Source organism: Poecilia mexicana, unplaced genomic scaffold, assembly GCF_051168715.1.
Source record: "Poecilia mexicana isolate PSO_F unplaced genomic scaffold, ASM5116871v1 scaffold_5, whole genome shotgun sequence".
In the NCBI taxonomy this organism is placed as follows: domain Eukaryota; kingdom Metazoa; phylum Chordata; class Actinopteri; order Cyprinodontiformes; family Poeciliidae; genus Poecilia; species Poecilia mexicana.
Genome location: NW_028263374.1, coordinates 31,231,592 through 31,254,095, shown reverse-complemented (window position 1 = coordinate 31,254,095; position 22,504 = coordinate 31,231,592). Strand labels below are relative to the sequence as shown.

At 43.4% G+C, this 22,504-nt stretch overlaps 1 protein-coding gene across 1 annotated transcript; it reads left to right on the top strand.

Annotated features, from left to right (window-relative positions):
• Positions 1–1,912: 1,912 nt before the first annotated feature.
• On the top strand, positions 1,913–10,403 carry pigu (phosphatidylinositol glycan anchor biosynthesis, class U). The gene is made up of 12 exons (XM_014970617.2): positions 1,913–2,088; positions 3,053–3,117; positions 3,377–3,436; positions 3,520–3,582; positions 3,770–3,879; positions 4,123–4,223; positions 4,493–4,590; positions 7,772–7,926; positions 8,538–8,681; positions 8,755–8,879; positions 9,792–9,934; positions 10,106–10,403. Exons 1-12 carry the CDS (start codon positions 1,959–1,961, stop codon positions 10,217–10,219), a joined length of 1,308 nt encoding a protein of 435 aa, XP_014826103.1. The 5' UTR covers positions 1,913–1,958; the 3' UTR covers positions 10,220–10,403.
• The last annotated feature ends 12,101 nt before the right edge of the window (positions 10,404–22,504 follow it).

Sequence of the window (22,504 nt, the reverse complement as noted above, 5' to 3'; positions counted from 1 at the left end):
TCACAAGGAAAGGAGCCACAGCCAAATACCTCCAACGAATAAGGCAAGTCCTGAGAAGCCAGCTCAATGGCAAGAACAAGATCCGTGCAATAAACAGCTATGCCTTACCAGTAATCAGATACCCTGCCGGAATAATTAGCTGGCCAATGGAAGAGATAAAGGCCACGGACGTTAAGACTCGGAAGCTACTAACCATGCATGGAGGGTTCCACCCCAAATCCAGCACCCTGAGACTGTACACAAGCCGTAAGGAAGGAGGCAGAGGACTAGTGAGTGTGAGAGCCACTGTCCAGGATGAAACATCCAAGATCCATAAATACATCAAGGACAAAGCCTCGATGGACGATGTGCTCAGCGAATGTCTCAGACAATGGGGAACAGAGGACAAGGTGCTGGAGGAACCATCATGGGAGGACAAGCCCCTACATGGGATGTACCACCGACAAATAACTGAAATGGCTGATATCAGGAAATCCTACCAATGGCTGGAGAAAGCTGGACTCAAGGACAGCACAGAGGCCCTCATCCTGGCCGCCCAGGAACAGGCCCTAAACACCAGAGCAATAGAGGCTCAGATCTACCACACCAGACAAGATCCAAGGTGTAGGTTGTGCAAGGAGGCCTCTGAGACAGTCCAGCACATAACAGCAGGGTGCAAGATGCTGGCAGGGAAAGCGTACATGGAACGACATAACCAAGTGGCGAGCATAGTGTACAGGAACATCTGTGCAGAATATGGACTGGAAGCCCCGAGGTCAAAGTGGGGAACACCCCCAAAGGTGGTGGAGAATGACCGAGCTAAGATCCTGTGGGACTTCCAGATCCAGACAGACAAGATGGTAATGGAGAACCAACCGGACATTGTGGTGGTGGATAAAGAACAGAGGAAAGCCGTTGTGGTGGATGTAGCAATACCAAGTGACCACAACATCAGGAAAAAGGAGAAACTGGAGAAATACCAGGGCCTCAGAGAGGAACTGGAGAAGGCCTGGAAGGTGAAGACCACAGTGGTGCCTGTGGTCATCGGGGCCCTCGGGGCAGTCACCCCCAAACTGGAGCAGTGGCTCAAACAGATCCCAGGAACAACATCAGACATCTCAGTCCAGAAATGTGCAGTTCTAGGCACAGCCAAGATACTGGAGGAGAACCTGAAGCTCCCAGGCCTCTGGTAGAGAGAGAGGGAGAGAGAGACCACCCGCAGAGGATGAGAAGGGAATTATTATATATATATATATATATATATATATATATATATATATATATATATATATATATATATATATATATATATATATATATATGTGTGTGTGTGTGTGTGTGTGTGTGTGTGTGTGCGGAGAGAGAGAGAACCATTAATTTAATTTTCAAAGTAATGATAATTATAAGAATAATAATTAGTTGCAGTAGTAGTAACATATTGTTAATGTTTCAATTAATGATTATTCATTATTTAAATTGTTGTATTGCAGATACAGTTTTCAATCGTAGTTACTTTTATTTTCTCCAGAGAGAAATCTCTGGGGAAAAAGTTGCTGCTTTATTTTTTTCTAACTTTACGGAAAAGTTCGATTTGTTTTGATGCAACACATATGGTTTCCGGAACAGAACTAGTATAAGAAATATCGTTCCGTTTTTACGTATTATTTTATATATGGTGTTTTTTGTATGGTTACAGTAAAACAAAACATTTTTATTTAAAAGATAAATAATTATATTTATATTTGTTTAAGAATTAATTAGTTTCTGAAATAAATACAAAAATAAAATGCTAATTTAAATGTAATACTGTCAGTATTGTTATTTATACTGTCAATTTTACTAAAATGTTTTTTAAATGTAAGTTTAATTTTTGGTGGAGGTCTGTTTGCTCCTTCGCTTCCATCACCAGCGGTCCTAAATAGGACTGCATTTCCCATCATTCCCCTCGCAGGTCGGGCGGAGAGCGCTTCCTTGTGAAGATGGCGGCTCCCTTGTCTCTGCTTCTGGTTGTAGCCGTCACAATCCGCGCGGCCCTGAACAGATCCAGCCTTGCGGAGCTGATCGCAGAGAGGGTGGAGGTGGTGTCTCCGATCACCGCCTGGAAGCGAGGTAAGCCGGCCTGGAGCGGAGCTCCGTGGCCTCTTTTCCAGGCCTTCCGTTCCTGCCCGTTCCCTCGCCGCTCCGATGACAGCGGGTGAAGTCAAACCGGTTCATCTGCTAAAACCTGCACACATACAGATAAATCTTTTTTTAAAACCCAGTTTTTACACGGAACAATCTATTAGCAGGGATTTAATTTATGCTTTTAAACATATAAAATTATTATTGATGTGTTTCTTTATTGTTTGAACAAAGATCTGAGTTTCTGTGTGTCAGCGATTAAACAACCAGCAGAACCAGAATAATGAAGGACCGAACCGAACCTGGCAACTGCTTACATTTAAATTAACTCGTCCCATATATACTTTTCAGATTTATTCAGTTCAAAACTACTTTATGGATCCCAAAGTGAAATTAAATGTGGTTGTTGTAACTCATTTTATGAGTGACATCCCATGTTTGAAAGAGTTGCATTAGATGCTTCATATGCCAAACTTTAAGTTGGTGGAGATTTTCAGAAATCTCCACAAACTAAGACAAAGACTTAAAATATGGCCGCATCTGTTTCTTATGTCTGAAATGTAAATGCGTTGACTCTCATCAAATCAGAAATGGGATGTGTCCAGTTTCTGGCCTCAAGTGTTAATTGTAACTCATTTTCTAAAGTGTCTCCACTGAAATGTTTTAGTTGTCAGATTTTAAAAGTACTTAAAAAAAACAAAAGGGGATTTTCTTTCAGCATTCTGTCTGTCTAATATCATTTCTATCTATTTGGTGACTAAAATGTGTTCATAGTTTGTGTAGTTTGATGTGATCATTTTGAATTAAAAATACAGAAATATTTGGTTTCTATCTGAATCCAGCTCATCCCAGTGTGTTAGACTTATTTTATTTTAAACGTATTAAACGTATTCGATCAGAGGTTACATTAGGAAACCGGTGACAGAGCCACTTTGTTTCTGTTTCTGGTCAGTTATCGAAGGTTTAGCGCTGCTTGATCTGGGAGTTTCTCCGTATTCCGGCGATGTTTTCCACGAGGTAAGACGTCAAATCTGGCTGTTGATGCACATGTTGGTTAAAAACCATTTTAAAGTACAGGTAGATTTGGATATAATGTGAAAATGTTTGATTTTGTACGGTTTTTGCCTCAGTATTAAAACTTAAAGAGCTTGAGTATTTGAAATTTTCCTTACAGAGAAAAACAGTTTCTTTGTTTTATATTCCAGCTGAGATTAATTTTATCATCCAACATTTATTCCACCCGACGTCTCATGTTTGATCTTTTTCTTTTCTGCAGACTCCTCTCATCATTTACCTCTTTCACTTTCTGGTGGATTATGCAGAAATCACATTCATGGTAGGAGGAATAAATGACTGCAGAGTGGAGAAACTCTTTAGCTTTAGTTCTTTTATTGTTGTGGGTTTCTGTTTTCCTGTTAGCTGGCGGACGTGATCACAGCGGTGGCTCTTTATGTGGCCATGAAGGACTTTAACAAGCAAGTGGTGAGAATCAATCTGTAAAGAAAAATACATTTTGTGAATGTTTAATTTAAAATGTATTATTAAGCTCCATATGTGTCAGTAGAATCTTGTTTGAGTTTAATGCTCACTCAGTATATCTAATATATCTTAAAGGTGAACTTTCCGTTGTGTAGCGGTGATAAAACACTTTGTTTCTGTTGCTTTTCAGTTCAGGAAGCAGAAGTTTTCCCTGGAGGCGGAGCGTTACCCCGCAGACTGCCTGGAGCTAATCAGGAGCCCCACTGAGATGTTCTACATCCCCCTGAAAGTAGCCATGTTGTAAGTACCTGGAGCGCCTGTAGAGGGCGCTCTCACTGCTCAGAGAGCATCAGGAAGCTGACCTTATGTGTTAACGATGACTTTGCAAAAACATCTGCAGCGCAACGTGGGACGGAGAAAAACGAAACTCACCTGAAATAATGCTGTTTATTATTCAACTCAATGTTTGTTCATGATTAAAATTTTTTAGTGTTTAAACTGATAATTGATGCCCAGTTTTCATTTTTTCTTGTTCTCTGGCAGCTACCTGCTGAACCCGTTCACCATCTTGTCCTGCGTTGCCAAGTCGACCTGCGGCCTGAACAACGCCGTCCTCTCTCTGTTCGTCCTCACAACCATAAAAGGTCGACCACACAGCCAGGCTCTCCTTTCTAAAGTGATGCTGACAGAAATGCTTTCCAAGATTTACTCAAGTGCCACACACTAAACCTTTTATTTATTTATTCAGATTTATTGCCACAGTTATCATTGGCATACCTTGTTTTTGTCACAGCATTTCTCTTCCATGGCTTAGCAGACCAGTGTTATTGTTTATTTCCTCTCATTATAGTTTGAACTTTGTGGTTTAATCTTCATATTCTTTGATTTTATTGATTTTATTTGTGTTTTTCAGGAAATGTTCTGCTGAGTGCCATTTTCCTCTGCTTGGCCACCTACCAGTCCATCTACCCTCTGACGCTGTGCGCCCCCGCCATGCTGTACCTGATGCAGGTACGCTGCTTTGATTGGTTTTGATGTGTACTTCCTGGTTTTGATGTGTACTTCCTATTTTTGGAAGCGTACTTCCTCTTTTTGAAGCATACTTCCTGTTTGAAGTGTACTTCCTCTTTTTGAAGCATACTTCCTGTTTTTGAAGTATACTTCCTGTTTGAAGTGTACTTCCTGTTTTTGGAAGCGTACTTGCTTCCTGTTTTTGGAAGCGTACTTGCTTCCTGTTTTTGGAAGCGTACTTCCTCTTTTTGAAGCATACTTCCTGTTTGAAGTGTAATTCCTGTTTTTGGAAGCGTACTTCCTGTTTTTGAAGCATACTTCCAATTTTTTAAACATACTTCCTCTTTTTGAAGCATACATCCTCTTTTTAATGCATACTTCCTGTTTGAAGTGTAATTCCTGTTTTTGGAAGCGTTCTTCCTGTTTTTGAAGTATACTTCCTGTTTGAAGTGTACTTCCTCTTTTTGAGTCATACTTCCTCTTTTTGAAGCATACTTCCTGTTTTTGAAGTATACTTCCTGTTTGAAGTGTACTTCCTGTTTTTGGAAGCGTACTTGCTTCCTGTTTTTGGAAGCGTACTTGCTTCCTGTTTTTGGAAGCGTACTTACTTCCTGTTTTTGGAAGCGTACTTCCTCTTTTTGAAGCATACTTCCTGTTTGAAGTTTACTTCCTGTTTTTGAAGCATACTTCCTGTTTTTGAAGCATACTTCCTGTTTGAAGTGTACTTCCTCTTTTTGAAGCGTACTTCCTGTTTTTGAAGTATACTTCCTGTTTGAAGTGTACTTCCTGTTTTTGGAAGCGTACTTCCTCTTTTTGAAGCATACATCCTCTTTTTAATGCATACTTCCTGTTTGAAGTGTAATTCCTGTTTTTGGAAGCGTTCTTCCTGTTTTTGAAGCATACTTCCTGTTTTTGAAGTATACTTCCTGTTTGAAGTGTACTTCCTCTTTTTGAGTCATACTTCCTCTTTTTGAAGCATACTTCCTGTTTTTGAAGTATACTTCCTGTTTGAAGTGTACTTCCTGTTTTTGGAAGCGTACTTACTTCCTGTTTTTGGAAGCGTACTTACTTCCTGTTTTTGGAAGCATACTTACTTCCTGTTTTTGGAAGCGTACTTCCTCTTTTTGAAGCATACTTCCTGTTTGAAGTGTACTTCCTCTTTTTGAAGCATACTTCCTGTTTTTGAAGTATACTTCCTGTTTGAAGTGTACTTCCTGTTTTTGGAAGCGTACTTGCTTCCTGTTTTTGGAAGCGTACTTGCTTCCTGTTTTTGGAAGCGTACTTCCTCTTTTTGAAGCATACTTCCTGTTTGAAGTGTAATTCCTGTTTTTGGAAGCGTACTTCCTGTTTTTGAAGCATACTTCCAATTTTTTAAACATACTTCCTCTTTTTGAAGCATACATCCTCTTTTTAATGCATACTTCCTGTTTGAAGTGTAATTCCTGTTTTTGGAAGCGTTCTTCCTGTTTTTGAAGTATACTTCCTGTTTGAAGTGTACTTCCTCTTTTTGAGTCATACTTCCTCTTTTTGAAGCATACTTCCTGTTTTTGAAGTATACTTCCTGTTTGAAGTGTACTTCCTGTTTTTGGAAGCGTACTTGCTTCCTGTTTTTGGAAGCGTACTTGCTTCCTGTTTTTGGAAGCGTACTTCCTCTTTTTGAAGCATACTTCCTGTTTGAAGTGTAATTCCTGTTTTTGGAAGCGTACTTCCTGTTTTTGAAGCATACTTCCAATTTTTTAAACATACTTCCTCTTTTTGAAGCATACATCCTCTTTTTAATGCATACTTCCTGTTTGAAGTGTAATTCCTGTTTTTGGAAGCGTTCTTCCTGTTTTTGAAGTATACTTCCTGTTTGAAGTGTACTTCCTCTTTTTGAGTCATACTTCCTCTTTTTGAAGCATACTTCCTGTTTTTGAAGTATACTTCCTGTTTGAAGTGTACTTCCTGTTTTTGGAAGCGTACTTGCTTCCTGTTTTTGGAAGCGTACTTGCTTCCTGTTTTTGGAAGCGTACTTACTTCCTGTTTTTGGAAGCATACTTACTTCCTGTTTTTGGAAGCGTACTTCCTCTTTTTGAAGCATACTTCCTGTTTGAAGTGTACTTCCTGTTTTTGAAGCATACTTCCTGTTTTTGAAGCATACTTCCTGTTTGAAGTGTACTTCCTCTTTTTGAAGCGTACTTCCTGTTTTTGAAGTATACTTCCTGTTTGAAGTGTACTTCCTGTTTTTGGAAGCGTACTTCCTCTTTTTGAAGCATACATCCTCTTTTTAATGCATACTTCCTGTTTGAAGTGTAATTCCTGTTTTTGGAAGCGTTCTTCCTGTTTTTGAAGCATACTTCCTGTTTTTGAAGTATACTTCCTGTTTGAAGTGTACTTCCTCTTTTTGAGTCATACTTCCTCTTTTTGAAGCATACTTCCTGTTTTTGAAGTATACTTCCTGTTTGAAGTGTACTTCCTGTTTTTGGAAGCGTACTTACTTCCTGTTTTTGGAAGCGTACTTACTTCCTGTTTTTGGAAGCATACTTACTTCCTGTTTTTGGAAGCGTACTTCCTCTTTTTGAAGCATACTTCCTGTTTGAAGTATACTTCCTCTTTTTGAAGTATACTTCCTCTTTTTGAAGTATACTTCCTGTTTTTGAAACATACTTCCTGTTTTTAAAGTATACTTCCTGTTTTTGGAAGCATACTTACTTCCTGTTTTTGAAATGTATTTACTTCCTGTTTTTGAAGCATACTTCCTGTTTGAAGTGTACTTCCTGTTTTTGAAGCGTACTTCCTGTTTTTGAAGCGTACTTCCTGTTTTTGAAGCATACTTCCTGTTTTTGAAGCGTACTTCCTGTTTTTGAAGCATACTTCCTCTTTTTGATGCATACTTCCTCTTTTTGAAGTATACTTCCTGTTTTTGAAGTATACTTCCTGTTTTTGAAACGTACTTCCTGTTGTTAAAGTATACTTCCTGTTTTTGGAAGCATACTTACTTCCTGTTTTTGAAACGTACTTACTTCCTGTTTTTGAAGCATACTTCCTGTTTGAAGTGTACTTCCTGTTTTTGGAAGCATACTTCCTGTTTTTGAAGTGTGCTACCTGTTTTTGGAAACGTACTTCCTGTTTTTGGAAGCGTACTTACTTCCTGTTTTCACTGACATGTTTTGCCCTCTCTCCTGCCTGTGTCCCTCCTCAGCACCAGTACGTCCCGGTGAACCCGCGACGCGCCGCCTTCTGGTGGTTCGTGGTTCAGTACCTGTTCATGTACCTGGGCAGTTTGTTCGTCATCGTCTGCCTGTCCTTCTTCCTGCTGGGCTCCTGGGACTTCCTGCCCTCCGTCTACGGCTTCATGTGAGTCAGAAAAACAAACTGAAGATTTCTGGACCATCAGAACCAATCCAATAAACGAGTTCTGAGGAGAACCGCATTTCCCTGACTGCCAGGTGTAAAGTTTGGTGGAGAGAAAAATTATGCTGTGTTTTTTTAGCTTGATCTCTTACTTCCTGTGGTGGGAGCTCTTCATACTTGAACAAAGCCAAACATTTGAGCAGGTTCTGTAGCCAGGCCTTCTCATCCAACATCAGAGTCTGACCTCACAGATGTTCTTTCAGAAAAATTGTCAAAAGCTCCTTTAGACAGGCTCCATAACAGAGAACACGTTTTCTCAGGAGAAGATCATTTTAAATTTAACGTCACTATGAAGGTTTTCTGGGTCCGAGGCTAATATGCAAACAAATGAAAGTGTTTCGTTTAATTGGATCTTGACTAGAGGTGGAGTTTTTGATTTAAATAAGGACAGAGTTGCAGTGCAGCGCCCTCTGATGGCTGAATTGGGCATGAAGTTCATCCCAACCCTTCCTGACTGCTGAAGATAGAAACGCAGTTCTCCGTTTCTCCAGCAGAGAGCGCTGTGGGACATGTTGTCCTCTGGTCCAGCTCCATGTTCCTGTTTTTTCTTGCAGCCTCTCGGTTCCTGACCTGACGCCCAACATCGGCCTCTTCTGGTATTTCTTCGCTGAGATGTTTGAGCATTTCCGCCTCTTCTTCCTCTGCGTCTTCCAGATCAACGTCTTCTTCTACACCGTCCCTCTGTGCATCAAACTGAAGTCAGTCCTCCTGTCTCATTAACCTCTGACCTTTCCCTGCGCCCGCTAAGCCCCTGTGTGCGTCGTCCTGCAGGGACCAGCCAGTGTTCCTGATGTTCATGCAGCTGGCGGTGATCTCCATCTTTAAGTCTTACCCCACCGTGGGCGACACGGCGCTCTACCTGGCCTTCCTCCCTGTCTGGAGTCACCTGCACAGATGTGAGTGTTTACTGCACACCTGGCGTCAGGTCGGGGTCAACGGGGTCAGCAGGTCGGCCAGCTGATGCACAAACGCATTAAAAACAACTAAAACCAGGCGAGGGAAATTCCCTTTAAAATAAGATAAGAGTTAAAATCTTTTAGAATTTAAGATGCAGCACAAACTTTTGCTTTCAACAAACATCCAGTGGATTTAAAGGAAGTCGTATTCCTTTTAAGTCATATTTGATATAAATAACACTTTGATAACAACTGAAGGTAACACGGCGACCCAACGTACCTGGAAACGGTACCGTCCCTTTAAATGTCATTCAGGATGTAGATGTGCGTTCACAAACTGAACATTTCACACAAAATGCCACTTTCAATTTTGTTCCATAATTTTGTTAATAATAAATGGCAAAAGAGATTATTATTTTAAAAACTCACAGCTAATCGTCCAGGTACGCAGGGTGGACACCTGAGCTCACAGGTAAGTGTTTAATGCCTTAGTGGGCGGGGCTTATCTCCAGCTGAAGTTTATTTTTGTTCCAAAGTAAAACTACAAGAAGGAAGTGGAGCGCAAACGATTAATCAAATAATCTTCAACTAATTTAGTCACGGATTAACCGTTAAACGGAGAATATCGAGTCAACGAATCGACACACCGGAGCAGAAATGAAGCCAAAACATACAAAATATATCTGCATTTTGTATTTAAGATTAAAAAAAATCTTATTTCTGAAAATGTATTTTAGCCAAAAGTTTTATGTTCAGATTCTCTACAGCAAATCTGTTATTGCACTTCAGTATCACCAAAATCATTAACATTAGTGGAGATTCTTCCATGTGTAGACCTCACTGGTGGTTTATTGATTTATTGGTGGTTTATTGATTTATTGGTGTTACTGAGCCGCCTGCCTGCCTGTCCAGTCCTCAGGAACATCTTCCTGGTTTCCTGCGTCCTGCTCGCCTGCTCCGCTCTCTTCCCGGTTCTCTGGCATCTCTGGATCTACGCTGGAAGCGCCAACTCCAACTTCTACTACGCCATCACGCTGCTGTTCAACGTGGCGCAGGTAGAGCAGCGAGGGCGGGGCTGAAAACATGCCAAAATCACTGCATCGCTGCACCCCACGCTCAGGCCGACGTCTGGGAACCGAGGAAACCACCTGCTAGTTATATCACAATAAAAACAATACAGCTTTCTGCTAGTTTCTGCTGAAAATGTGTTTTTGCTTCCGGTCCAGATCCTGCTGGTGTCGGATTATTTCTACGCCTTCCTGCGGAGGGAGCACCACCTGACGGCCGGGCTGTACCTGAAGAAGAAGGACGGCTCCGAGGCGACGCTGGTGCTGAAATGAAGCGCACCCTGCGGCTGCTGCAGAGCAACGAGCGGATCGAACCTGACCGAACCGGATCGAACCTGACCGAACCGGATCGAACCTGACCGAACCGGACCGAACCTGACCGAACCGCATCGAACCTGACCGAACCGGACCGAACCTGACCGAACCTGACCGAACCTGACCGAACCGGACCGAACCTGACCGAACCGGATCGAACCGCATCGAACCGGATCGATCGAACCTGACCGAACCGGATCGAACCTGACCGAACCGGATCGAACCTGACCGAACCGGATCGAACCGCATCGAACCGGATCGATCGAACCTGACCGAACCGGATCGAACCTGACCGAACCTGACCGAACCGGATCGAACCTGACCGAACCTGACCGAACCGCATCGAACCGGATCGATCGAACCTGACCGAACCGGATCGAACCTGACCGAACCTGACCGAACCGGATCGAACCTGACCGAACCGGATCAAACCTGACCGAACCGGACCGAACCTGACCGAACCGGATTGATCGAACCTGACCGAACCGGACCGAACCTGACCGAACCGGATCGATCGAACCTGACCGAACCGGATCAAACCTGACCGAACCTGACCGAACCGGATCGAACCTGACCGAACCGGATCAAACCTGACCGAACCGGACCGAACCTGACCGAACCGGATTGATCGAACCTGACCGAACCGGACCGAACCTGACCGAACCGGATCGATCGAACCTGACCGAACCGGATCAAACCTGACCGAACCTGACCGAACCGGATCGAACCTGACCGAACCGGATCGAACCTGACCGAACCGGATCGAACCTGACCGAACCGCATCGAACCGGATCGAACCTGACCGAACCGCATCGAACCGGATCGATCGAACCTGACCGAACCGGATCAAACCTGACCGAACCTGACCGAACCGGACCGAACCTGACCGAACCGGATCGATCGAACCTGACCGAACCGGATAGAACCGGACCGAACCGGATCGAACCTGACCGAACCGGATCCATCGAACCTGACCGAACCGGATCGAACCTGACCGAACCGGATCGAACCTGACCGAACCGCATCGAACCGGATCGATCGAACCTGACCGGACCGAACCTGACCGAACCGGATCGATCGAACCTGACCGAACCGGATAGAACCGGACCGAACCTGACCGAACCGGATCGAACCTGACCGAACCGCATCGAACCTGACCGAACCGGATCCATCGAACCTGACCGAACCGGATCGAACCTGACCGAACCGGACCGAACCTGACCGAACCGGATCGATCGAACCTGACCGAACCGGATCGATCGAACCGAACCGGATCGAACCTGACCGAACCGGATCGAACCTGACCGAACCGGATCGAACCTGATTGAACCTGACCAAACCGGATCGAACCGGACCGAACCGGATTGAACCTGACCAAACCGGATCGAACCGGATCGAACCTGACCGAACCGGATCGAACTGGACCGAACCGGATCGAACCTGATTGAACCTGACCAAACCGGATCGAACCTGACCGAACCGGATCGAACTGGACCGAACCGGATCGAACCTGACCGAACCGGATCCGAACTGGACCGAACCGGATCGAACCTGACTGAACCGGATCGAACCTGATGGAACCTCCTCAGACGAAGTGAGGAGGAGTAAAAACGCTGATGGTGCAGAACTCAAAGCGACTCGCCGCCGTTTCCGATGAACAAACTCTGAACTGTTCAGGAGGGAAAGTTTCAGCTGAGAATATTTTATTCTGAACTTTTTCTGTTTAAACGTAAAATGTAGGAAACTTGCGAATGTCCAGAGAAATGTCTCAGCATCTCTTCGTTTTGTCTGGTTTTACTTGGTGACTTTTAATTTCTTTGTGTTGTGAGCAGAATGACAGGATTATATAAAGTTATAAAAGTTTCAGTTATTCATTGGATCTTTTCTGGGATGACAACTACAAAACTTCATTTTTTGCTTTGCAGATTATGGGTCAAGATAAAATTGTCCAAGCTGCAAAAACACAAACTTTAGTTGTGTAAATTTGTTCCTTTTTTATAAAAAATATCTTATAATAAGTTATCTTCGTATTATAAGTAATACGAAGATAAAGTAACTTTTAAGCAAAATGTAGGAGCTTATTTTAATTAAATAATTTGATTTGCATTAAAAGTTGTTTCCACTGGCAGAAAAATGTCTTCTTAGTGAAATAATCTGCAGGTGAAATGATTATTTGTTTAAAAGGTTTGTGGCATTTTTTATTTCAGGTTTTCTGAGATATTTGCAGTAGAAGCCGAACAGGTTTGGTGTTTTTCGCTGGTCGGTTTCATTAAGGGCTCAAATGTTCAATGTTTCTGTGACACTTTGATGCTTTAATTTGAAATTTAAAAAATGTTTCAATTTCAAAACATTTAAACTTTATTTGAACGTTTTGATCAGGAACTTTATGCTGTTAAGTTTCTGTTTTTTTTATTAATGGCTGAAATTCTCCATGGAGTTTTTATGAACTTATAACCAGTTTAAACATTTAACCCTTGATATGCATGACGAGCCTAATCATGAATTCCCTCTTATTATTTTGTCTTTCATACACACAAGTATGAAATGCTAATCTGTAAATTCCCGTCCAGACTGGAGTTAGCTTAGCTTAGCTTAGCTTAACATGAAGACCAGAGTCTGGATGATATCTTGGTATTAATTAAAATGTTTTTTTGCTCCATGCAGCCAAAAGTTTTCAGGTCCAAACAGATCTGAACATTTTGCTGTAAACTTCTGATTTTCCTCCAGAAAAGAGAAAAAAACAAATTTCCCACCTAAAATCTTTGTTTTCTCTCAAACTGCTGGTTCTGGTTTCACGTTTAGTTCAGCTGGTAGAAAGTTTTTCATGTTCGCCAACAGGAAATGATTTGTTGCGGTTATTATTCTGTCTCAGTTTTAATCATTTTCACCAATCAGTATTTTGTTTAAAATGTAAAGTTTGATTTACTTTTACTGAAACAACTTTTCTTCATGTTGATCCAAAATGCAACAGTTTGGTTTTTATATTTTCATCTAAATCAGATTTTTATTTAACCGTTTCGTTTTTCTGGACAGAAAGTCATTCTGCAGTTTGTTCTAATATTTATTTTACTGAAACATTTAAAATCCGTTTGGTGTAATTAAAATCTGAGGTTTTGCTTTTATTGGTTTTTCTGCTGTGGGTCAAAAAAGCAACACATTTATTTTATTATTGCACTAATTAACAAAAACATTTTTCTCTTACTTGAACTGAATCTTTTAGTTGTGAGACACAAACAGACAGATCTAAAAACTAAATGTTGATGATGGATGATTTAGATCCGTTTCCAGAAAACGAATCTGAATCACCCATCGTCAACAATATTTAGTTTTTATAATAAAATATTGATTCTGAACTGAACTCATTCTGATCAATATCAGCCAGGATGTTTAATTTGCACATTTCTGGATTATTTGGAATCTGTAAACATCCGTTTGTCAATATGTAACAGCAGTTTTTTAAGGCTGGGCTTTGACTACGCCAGTTTAACATGGACATGCATTAATCTGGCTGTATGTTCAGGATGTCTTGGATTCAGCTGGAGAAGAGCATCCCCACAGCATGATGCTGCCACTGCCCTTTTACATGTAAGTTGCCTTCAAACTCTTGTTTGTGACAGAGGTTTGAAGTTATAAATCATTTTTCTCATATATACGCTTTACAAACCTTCAAAATGCAAACGGAGGAAAGATGATTTTTTTTCGGTGTGCCACAGCGCCCTCTGCTGACAGGCCGGGTTCTGATCTGCTGCTCTTTATTATTTATTTATGTTCAAACATCAACACCAAGTGAACAGCTTGATTTTCATCTGGTTTTCTGGATCAAATAATAAATAATAAACAGGTTTTCACTGAGGATCTTTAAAGTTCACATTTGTGTTTTTGTGCTGTCCTCGCCCTGAGTTTTCAATCTTTTCAGCCGCTAGACAGCCAGACAACGACGCTCCAATAACCAAACTTCTTTCTTTCCTTTTAGTTGTTTATTGAAGAGTGGCCTCTGACCACTACCATCACTTTGGCCATCGTAAACTGCAACATACAAGGCGTAATGTTAGCTAACATAGCAAAATAGCCATTCTTACTGCGAGCTTAAAACAACATTTTCTTAAATGACTAAAGTATACAAATTACTTACACCAGCGTAACATGAAACAAAGAGACAGTTATTATTTTCACAATTAACAAGCACTTACGAACAAATATTGTCGGAAACACAACGAATAAAGACAATAGTCAGCTACTCCACGAGCTGTTTGGTGTCCCGTTCCACCATCTTGGATCTATGTCTTCTGTTGTTGCACAGCCCCCCCCCTTCTCTCTCTCTACTTCCTCTTCTGAGAGGAGGGAGATGTTGCTCCCAGCTCTCCTGTGTCTAACCTTCTCTTAGGAAAGTTGAAGTTTAGCAATAAGGCGTTGGACACCTCCGCTCTCCCATCAGTTCCTCTTTCCACCTGACCTTTCACCTACCATCTACCTCTAACACAACATCAGTGACCTTTAGTTACAGTTACACATTTTACACCATTTCCAGTTCAATGTCAAAATCACATTTACAACCTTTTAGTTTCTCTGATTTAGCATTCACTTATAATATTATAATAACCATTACTTATTAGTTACTCTTATAATCATGATGTGTTATTACAGACATTTCTGAAAAGAAACCAATAATAATTCATTATTCTAATCATTTGACACCATGTTACAGTTACTTCTTTCACCTTTAAGTACTTCCATAAGTGTAAGACTAAGTGTAAATATTCTTATAATCAAACCAACATCAACCACCGGTTAAACCAATATTGATTATTAACTTAACTATAAGTTATCATTATTAATTCAAGGATTTTACTCTGGGTTTTATCCAATTACTCAAAATGTCTAGATTTTATTCCTTAAACCTTTAGAGCTCAAAATGAGCAGTCTGAACTATTTTTAATCACTGCAGGCTGGAAACTTCCTCTTTTTCCAGGAAACCTGCTTTTCCTGTTTCATAACTCTCTTTCTGCCTGACTATGATTTTATGATTAAATAGAAAAAAGTAGAATTAAAGCAGGACACAATAACAACACACACAACCAGATTAATTTTATTACCGTCTGACTCTACTGTTGGGTCTTGATGTCACCTGTATAATCAGTTTTAAAGATAACTTTATTTATTGTTATTATTAAACTAAAATCTCCAGCATGGGGAAGTGGGATGAGCTCGACTTTTCTCGACACTTCTTTTAGCATCACAAAGGCAACATAACAAAAATATCCACCAGGGGGTGCTCTAGTTCAAAACCTTGCTGGTCCAGCTAAACTAAGCAAAAGGCAGCACAGTTTTTGTAAATTGATGTTTGTTGTGACTGCGAACCAAACAGACCAGAGTGTTTCCAAATTCAGGTGATGCAATAAGAAAAAACCCTGTGGGTCCATAATGTTGGGATGTTGGCTTCAACACTTCTTCACATTTTGTACAAATGCATGCCACACTTTTCAGATGAAAAAAAAAACATTTGAAAACTGAGTAATGTTTGTTTACAAATCGTTTGGAAGTCGTGGTCTGAATGGGCAGCTGATGATGGTTGGATGGTTTTAATTCAGTTTTTCTTTAGCTTGTCTGAAGTGATATTTAGATCCAGGTCTGAAGGTTCAAAGAGCTCAAGGTGCAGCTTCATCCAGAAATCACTTCAGTTTGACAGAGACTCAGGAAGAGAAGGACGGAAAACTCACAGATCACAGACCAGATTACAGACCAGATCACGGACCAGATCACAGACCAGATTACAGACCAGATCACGGACCAGATCACAGACCAGATCACGGACCAGATCACAGACCAGATTACAGACCAGATCACGGACCAGATCACAGACCAGATCACGGACCAGATCACAGACCACATTACAAACCAGATCACAGACCAGATCACAGACCAGATCACAGACCAGATCACAAACCAGATCACGGACCAGATCACGGACCAGATCACGGACCAGATCACGGACCAGATCACGGACCAGATCACGGACCAGATCACAAACCAGATCACGGACCAGATCACGGACCAGATCACAGACCACATCACAAACCAGATCACGGACCAGATCACGGACCAGATCACAGACCACATCACAAACCAGATCACGGACCAGATCACAGACCAGATCACAGACCACATCACAAACCAGATCACGGACCAGATCACAGACCACATCACAAACCAGATCACGGACCAGATCACAGACCACATCACAAACCACATCACGGACCAGATCACAGACCACATCACAAACCAGATCACGGACCAGATCACGGACCAGATCACAGACCAGATCACGGACCAGATCACGGACCAGATCACGGACCAGATCACGGACCAGATCACAGACCACATTACAAACCAGATCACAGACCACATCACAAACCAGATCACGGACCAGATCACAGACCACATCACAAACCACATCACGGACCAGATCACAGACCAGATCACAGACCAGATCACAGACCACATCACAAACCAGATCACGGACCAGATCACGGACCAGATCACGGACCACATCACGGACCACATCACGGACCAGATCACGGACCAGATCACGGACCAGATCACGGACCAGATCACGGACCAGATCACGGACCAGATCACGGACCAGATCACGGACCAGATCACAGACCAGATCACAGACCAGATTACAGAGATACCAAAACTTTGGAGAACTGCTGATTCCAAATCCTCCAGATTTCCAGAGATCAGAGTCTTGCGGTGACCAAGTGATCCCCACACATCCTGTTCTTCTGCACTGCAGCCACAGCTTCTGTAGAGACCTGCAGGTCTGGTGGTCCAGAAGACGAGAATGTAGATTAGTAATCGGTAATCAGTAATTGGGCTGAATATTCGCTGTTGCATCATCCGCCCATTAACCTGGTGTTGATTTCTCGTCTGCCGAGTCTGTGAGGGAGAAACAGGTGATAAAGAACCTTCGACAAAACCACAGTAAGCGGAGAAACGGAGGACATGAAGCAGCAGTTTGAGAAGCTTCATCAGTTTCTAGAGGATGAAGAGAAGGTCAGGATGACTCTGCAAAGAGCAAAGGGATCCTGGAGAAGGTTGTGTTCAGACAAAATCAAAACCTCTGAGGACAAAATAAGAGCAGCAGACGTTTTGTCATCAGGCATCGGAAAGAGGGCAGCAGGACGGACCAGGACGGACCTGGACGGACCTGGACGGACTTGGACGGACCTGGACGGACTTGGACGGACCAGGACGGACCTGGACGGACCTGGACGGACCTGGACGGACCTAGACGGACCTAGACGGACCTAGACGGACCAGGACGGACCAGGACGGACCTGGACGGACCTGGACGGACCTGGACGGACCTAGACGGACCTAGACGGACCTAGACGGACCTAGACGGACCAGGACGGACCAGGACGGACCTAGACGGACTGGACCTAGACGGACCTAGACGGACCTAGACGGACCTAGACGGACCAGGACGGACCAGGACGGACCAGGACGGACCTAGACGGACTGGACCTAGACGGACCTAGACGGACCTGGAAGGACCTGGCCAAACATCTGGAGCGACAGGAAGGATGTTTCCTTCTCCTCTCCTCTGATTCTGGATCCAAACATCCCAGCCTGACCAGCGCCACCTCTGGACAGAAGCAGCAGCTTCCTGGCCATCCAGAGAGGTTTGACCGGACCGGGTCGGGGCTCTGAAGGTTTCCTCTCTGGGATGTGGCGGTCAGACATGATGCATCCTGGGAATCGGTGTGGCGAAGGAGTCACAGGTAGAGACTGGGTTCTGGGAACTGAATCTGCTTGATGGAAAGTCTTATGTAGTGTCTCCCATGTAAAGTCCTCCCAGTTAAAAAGCTCCAGAAGGTCAAAGTTCAGCTGGACTGGGGCAAAGGGGAGCTGTCCAGTTTGATCTGGACACTCCACACCTGATCCACAGAGAAGCTGCTTCCTTCCAGCAGTAACTCCCCTCTGGAGGGTTCACCAGTTTCTAGCAGTCTGTAGAAGTCGGCCCTGCCAAGCGTTTCTCTCCAGGTTTCCTGTGGAACAGGCCGAACGGTCAGATGTTCCCTCACCCCTACGGCTTCCCTGGTCTCCAGCTGACAGGTGGAAATGTCCGCCATGCTGCACGTTTTGGTATTTGGTGCCAAACTGGGCTTCAGATCGGTGTGGCATCAAACATCTGACCTTTGGGATTTATAGTTTTTCTTTTAAGTATTTTTAAAACCTCGGACAGAATTTGTACAAAGTTTATAGGTATCTATAAAATACTTTAATAACATTAATATGACAGAAACAATAGAAAAACCAAACAAATGATCATTTGGGGAGCCATTTCTCTAACGGGTAACTGTCGCCATAGAAACCTTAAATGAATCAATATAATTATCATTTTGAGAGTAAATCAAAACAAAATGTGTTTTGAGATTTCAAGAGAAAATCTGAAACTAAAGCCTGAATCGGATACTGATACCGACTTGATCGATGTCGATATTTTGGATCGATCCTGTTGGTTCACTGATCACTGAATGGATTAAAGATCTGCTGTTGCTGGATCAACCTTCTGGTTCTGGTTCTGGTCTGCGTCCAGAACCAAACATGTAGAAGCATCATTCAACTTCTATGCACCACAAATCTGGAACAAACTTGCAGAAAACTGCAAAACAGCTGAAACCCTGAGCTCCTTTAAATGCAGATTAACTTGGCTGCTTTGATTCTTAATCAATGAAACATTGATCAATATATTTGATGCGATTTTGCTTGACAGCTTTGATGTGATTTGTGTTTACTGCTTGCTTTGTAACTGGCAGCTGGACGATGTTCTGACTGGACTCGTGTAGAACCCGTTGACCGGGCCGCTGACCGTCTGAATGAGGGTTTAAACACACTGACCCGTAAAATCAGTAGCTTTGTTTGCATCTCTTTATCCACAGCAACAGGACAGAAAACCATCTTGGTGGATAAAGTTCCAGCTAAAACTACAGACATAAAGAACCAAGAAGAAAAGCAAAATGTCTCCCTGTTCAAGCCCCATCCACTCTGTCATAATTCATATTTTCTGTATGAAGTTTAGGGAACTTCATACATTTTGTTTATTTGCCTTCATGCTCATCAACAAGAGATAAAATCAACTCATCCAGCAGTTTCAGTTTTTATACTCCTGATAATCTGGCTCAAAATTTCAGAAAGGACAAACCAGGATGTGTCCAGCAGGCGCAGACGTGGTGCTCTACAGACATGGCGGTCTGTGGTCTGCAGACATGGCGGTCTACAGATGTGGTGCTCTACAGACATGGCGGTCTGTGGTCTACAGACATGGCGGTCTGTGGTCTACAGACATGGCGGTCTGTGGTCTACAGACATGGCGGTCTACAGATGTGGTGCTCTACAGACATGGCGGTCTGTGGTCTACAGACATGGCGGTCTACAGATGTGGTGCTCTACAGACATGGCGGTCTGTGGTCTACAGACATGGCGGTCTACAGATGTGGTGCTCTACAGACATGGCGGTATGTGGTCTACAGACGTGGCGGTCTACAGACATGGCGGTCTGTGGTCTACAGACATGGCGGTCTACAGACGTGGTGCTCTACAGACGTGGCGGTCTGTGGTGTACAGACGTGGCGGTCTACAGACGTGGTGCTCTACAGACGTGGCGGTCTGTGGTGTACAGACGTGGCGGTCTACAGATGTGGTGCTCTACAGACATGGCGGTCTGTGGTCTACAGACATGGCGGTCTACAGACGTGGTGCTCTACAGACGTGGCGGTCTGTGGTGTACAGACGTGGCGGTCTACAGACGTGGTGCTCTACAGACGTGGCGGTCTGTGGTCTACAGACGTGGCGGTCTGTGGTCTACAGACGTGGCGGTCTGTGGTCTACAGACATGGCGGTCTGCAGACGTGGCGGTCTGTGGTCTACAGACATGGCGGTCTGCAGACGTGGCGGTCTGTGGTCTACAGACATGGCGGTCTGCAGACGTGGCGGTCTGTGGTCTGCAGACATGGCGGTCTACAGACGTGGTGCTCTACAGACGTGGCGGTCTGTGGTCTACAGACGTGGCGGTCTACAGACGTGGCGGTCTGTGGTCTGCAGACATGGCGGTCTACAGACGTGGTGCTCTACAGACGTGGCGGTCTGTGGTCTGCAGACGTGGCGGTCTGTGGTCTACAGACATGGCGGTCTGCAGACGTGGCGGTCTGTGGTCTACAGACATGGCGGTCTGCAGACGCGGCGGTCTGCAGACGTGGCGGTCTGTGGTCTACAGACATGGCGGTCTGCAGACGCGGCGGTCTGCTGCGCCTGCATGGAGGGCCTGGAGCTCAGGCTTTCCTACTGAACCAAAGCTCCAGGCTGAGGATCTGTGTTCGCTGGGAGAAACTCAAACTGTTCTGTCTGGACCACCAGGTATCGTCTGCTGGGACTCTAAAACTCACAGCAACCAAATCTTTTGACCCATCGGTGAAGCTGGACGGTTACCTGGCGCTCCTCAAGGAAATGCATCTGTTTGGACGCAGATCAAACCGCAGAAGACATCCAGAAACAGAGAAGCAGATTAAAGAGTTGGCCTGTTTCCTGGCCGAGGATGGAAACAGATTTCATCAGGAATCATCAGAACCACGGAGGACGAGCTCAGAGCCTCATGTCTCATTTTAAAGCTGGGAATCCTGCAGCGCCCCCTACTGACCACACCGTTTCCAAACATCAGGACAACCTGCTGATCAACATCTGGACAAAGATGAAGAGGACAGTCTCCTTCTTTAGCTCCTCCTGTCTGAAGATCTCACCTCTGTGACCTCTGTGACCTTTGGGTCAGGGCAGAAACTCCCTGAAGGCCCGGAGAGGTTTGACCAGAACTACTGGAGACTTTGATTCAGGGACTGACAACTGGAATGTGGAGGTCAGAGGTCACAGATCCTGGGAGTTGGTGTGATGAAGGACCTGGTTCAGAGGAAAGGCCAGATGCATGCTGGGTAGAGGGAGGTTTATGACTCAGGTAAAGTTCTCCCAGTCAGAACCGTCCAGCTGGTTCTCACCTTCAGACTCTCACCAGAAAACATTTCAGAACCAAAAGGAAGATTTTAGCTGATTTAGTCCTGCAGCAGCAGCCGTCTCTATGGCAACCATCTCAGGTTAGCAATGCTTTGTCTCTATGGCAACCAGTTTAGATTAAGAATGCTTTCAACTCATTTTATTGGAAACTCATATCTGTTTTCTTCTTTTCACTGCATGTGCAGCTCCCTGCTGAAGTTTCCACGCTGACTTTCTTCCTCTGTGGTCGGACGGCAGCCGACCTCCAGATCCACGTTTGGTTTTGCAGATGAGCTGAAGCTGCAGCCGTCGCTTGTATACTTATACTTATAGTTTAATAAGTTTTGTTCAAATTCCATTTCCTTTGTGTATGGTCTCTATAAAATACACAAAATATACTAATTAGGACATTCATCACATTTCTGTGCAATGTACCCATTAATCTTCCATCATTTTAGAAACGGTTCAAACTACTGAGTATAAATGATATCAGACACCTCAGTATCCTAAAGTAGAGAATTAACAGCTGCATACATAATACTCATGTCTCCATAAACCTCCCCACATTTGTACACATTCAACATCTTATAAAAAGAATTAGCCAAATATAACTGAACTGAATCATTAATAATTTTAAACTAACAAGAATTAAAAAACTCCTAAATGATATTTAGTTACAGGCAGCTGAACACTGAGCAGCTTTAAACCACCTGAAGCTAAAACAGGCCTGCAGGGCCTCCTGCAACTTTTATATGTGTTTCTACTTCAACACACCTGAGTCACATAATGAGGTGGTTAGCAGGACTCAGCAGAACCTGCCTGCCCTGCTGGACCAGGGAGTCTAAGAGCTGCAGGACTCGGCCCTCCAGGACCAGACTGCCCAAATCCCCGGATTATCGAGGCTCTGATTGGCTGCTGCTCAGTATGACCAGCAGTAGTTCAGCCAATGACAGTCCAGATCAGACGGGCTGTAGATATTTACTATATACGTTTCTGTGCAAATTGTGACATTTACTTGTTTTGCAAATAAACTTTTAATTACAACAAATCAAAGAAAGACCTAGTTAAACCTAAGTCCAAATAAACAGTTTTATCTAATTTTATGGAGTTTATTTAATAAAAAATTACACATTTTATGCATATTATCAAAATGTTTCCAACATTTATTCAAAAAAATGTAGTTTAATTACAGCGTTA

Excerpts from the sequence above, each read along its gene's own strand:
- pigu (XM_014970617.2), top strand. The coding sequence starts at position 1,959 with ATGGCGGCTCCCTTGTCTCTGCTTCTGGTTGTAGCCGTCACAATCCGC. Across the intron at positions 4,591-7,771 it reads CCATGCTGTACCTGATGCAG|CACCAGTACGTCCCGGTGAA; the intron begins GTACGCTGCTTT and ends GTCCCTCCTCAG. Across the intron at positions 9,935-10,105 it reads TGCTGTTCAACGTGGCGCAG|ATCCTGCTGGTGTCGGATTA; the intron begins GTAGAGCAGCGA and ends CTTCCGGTCCAG.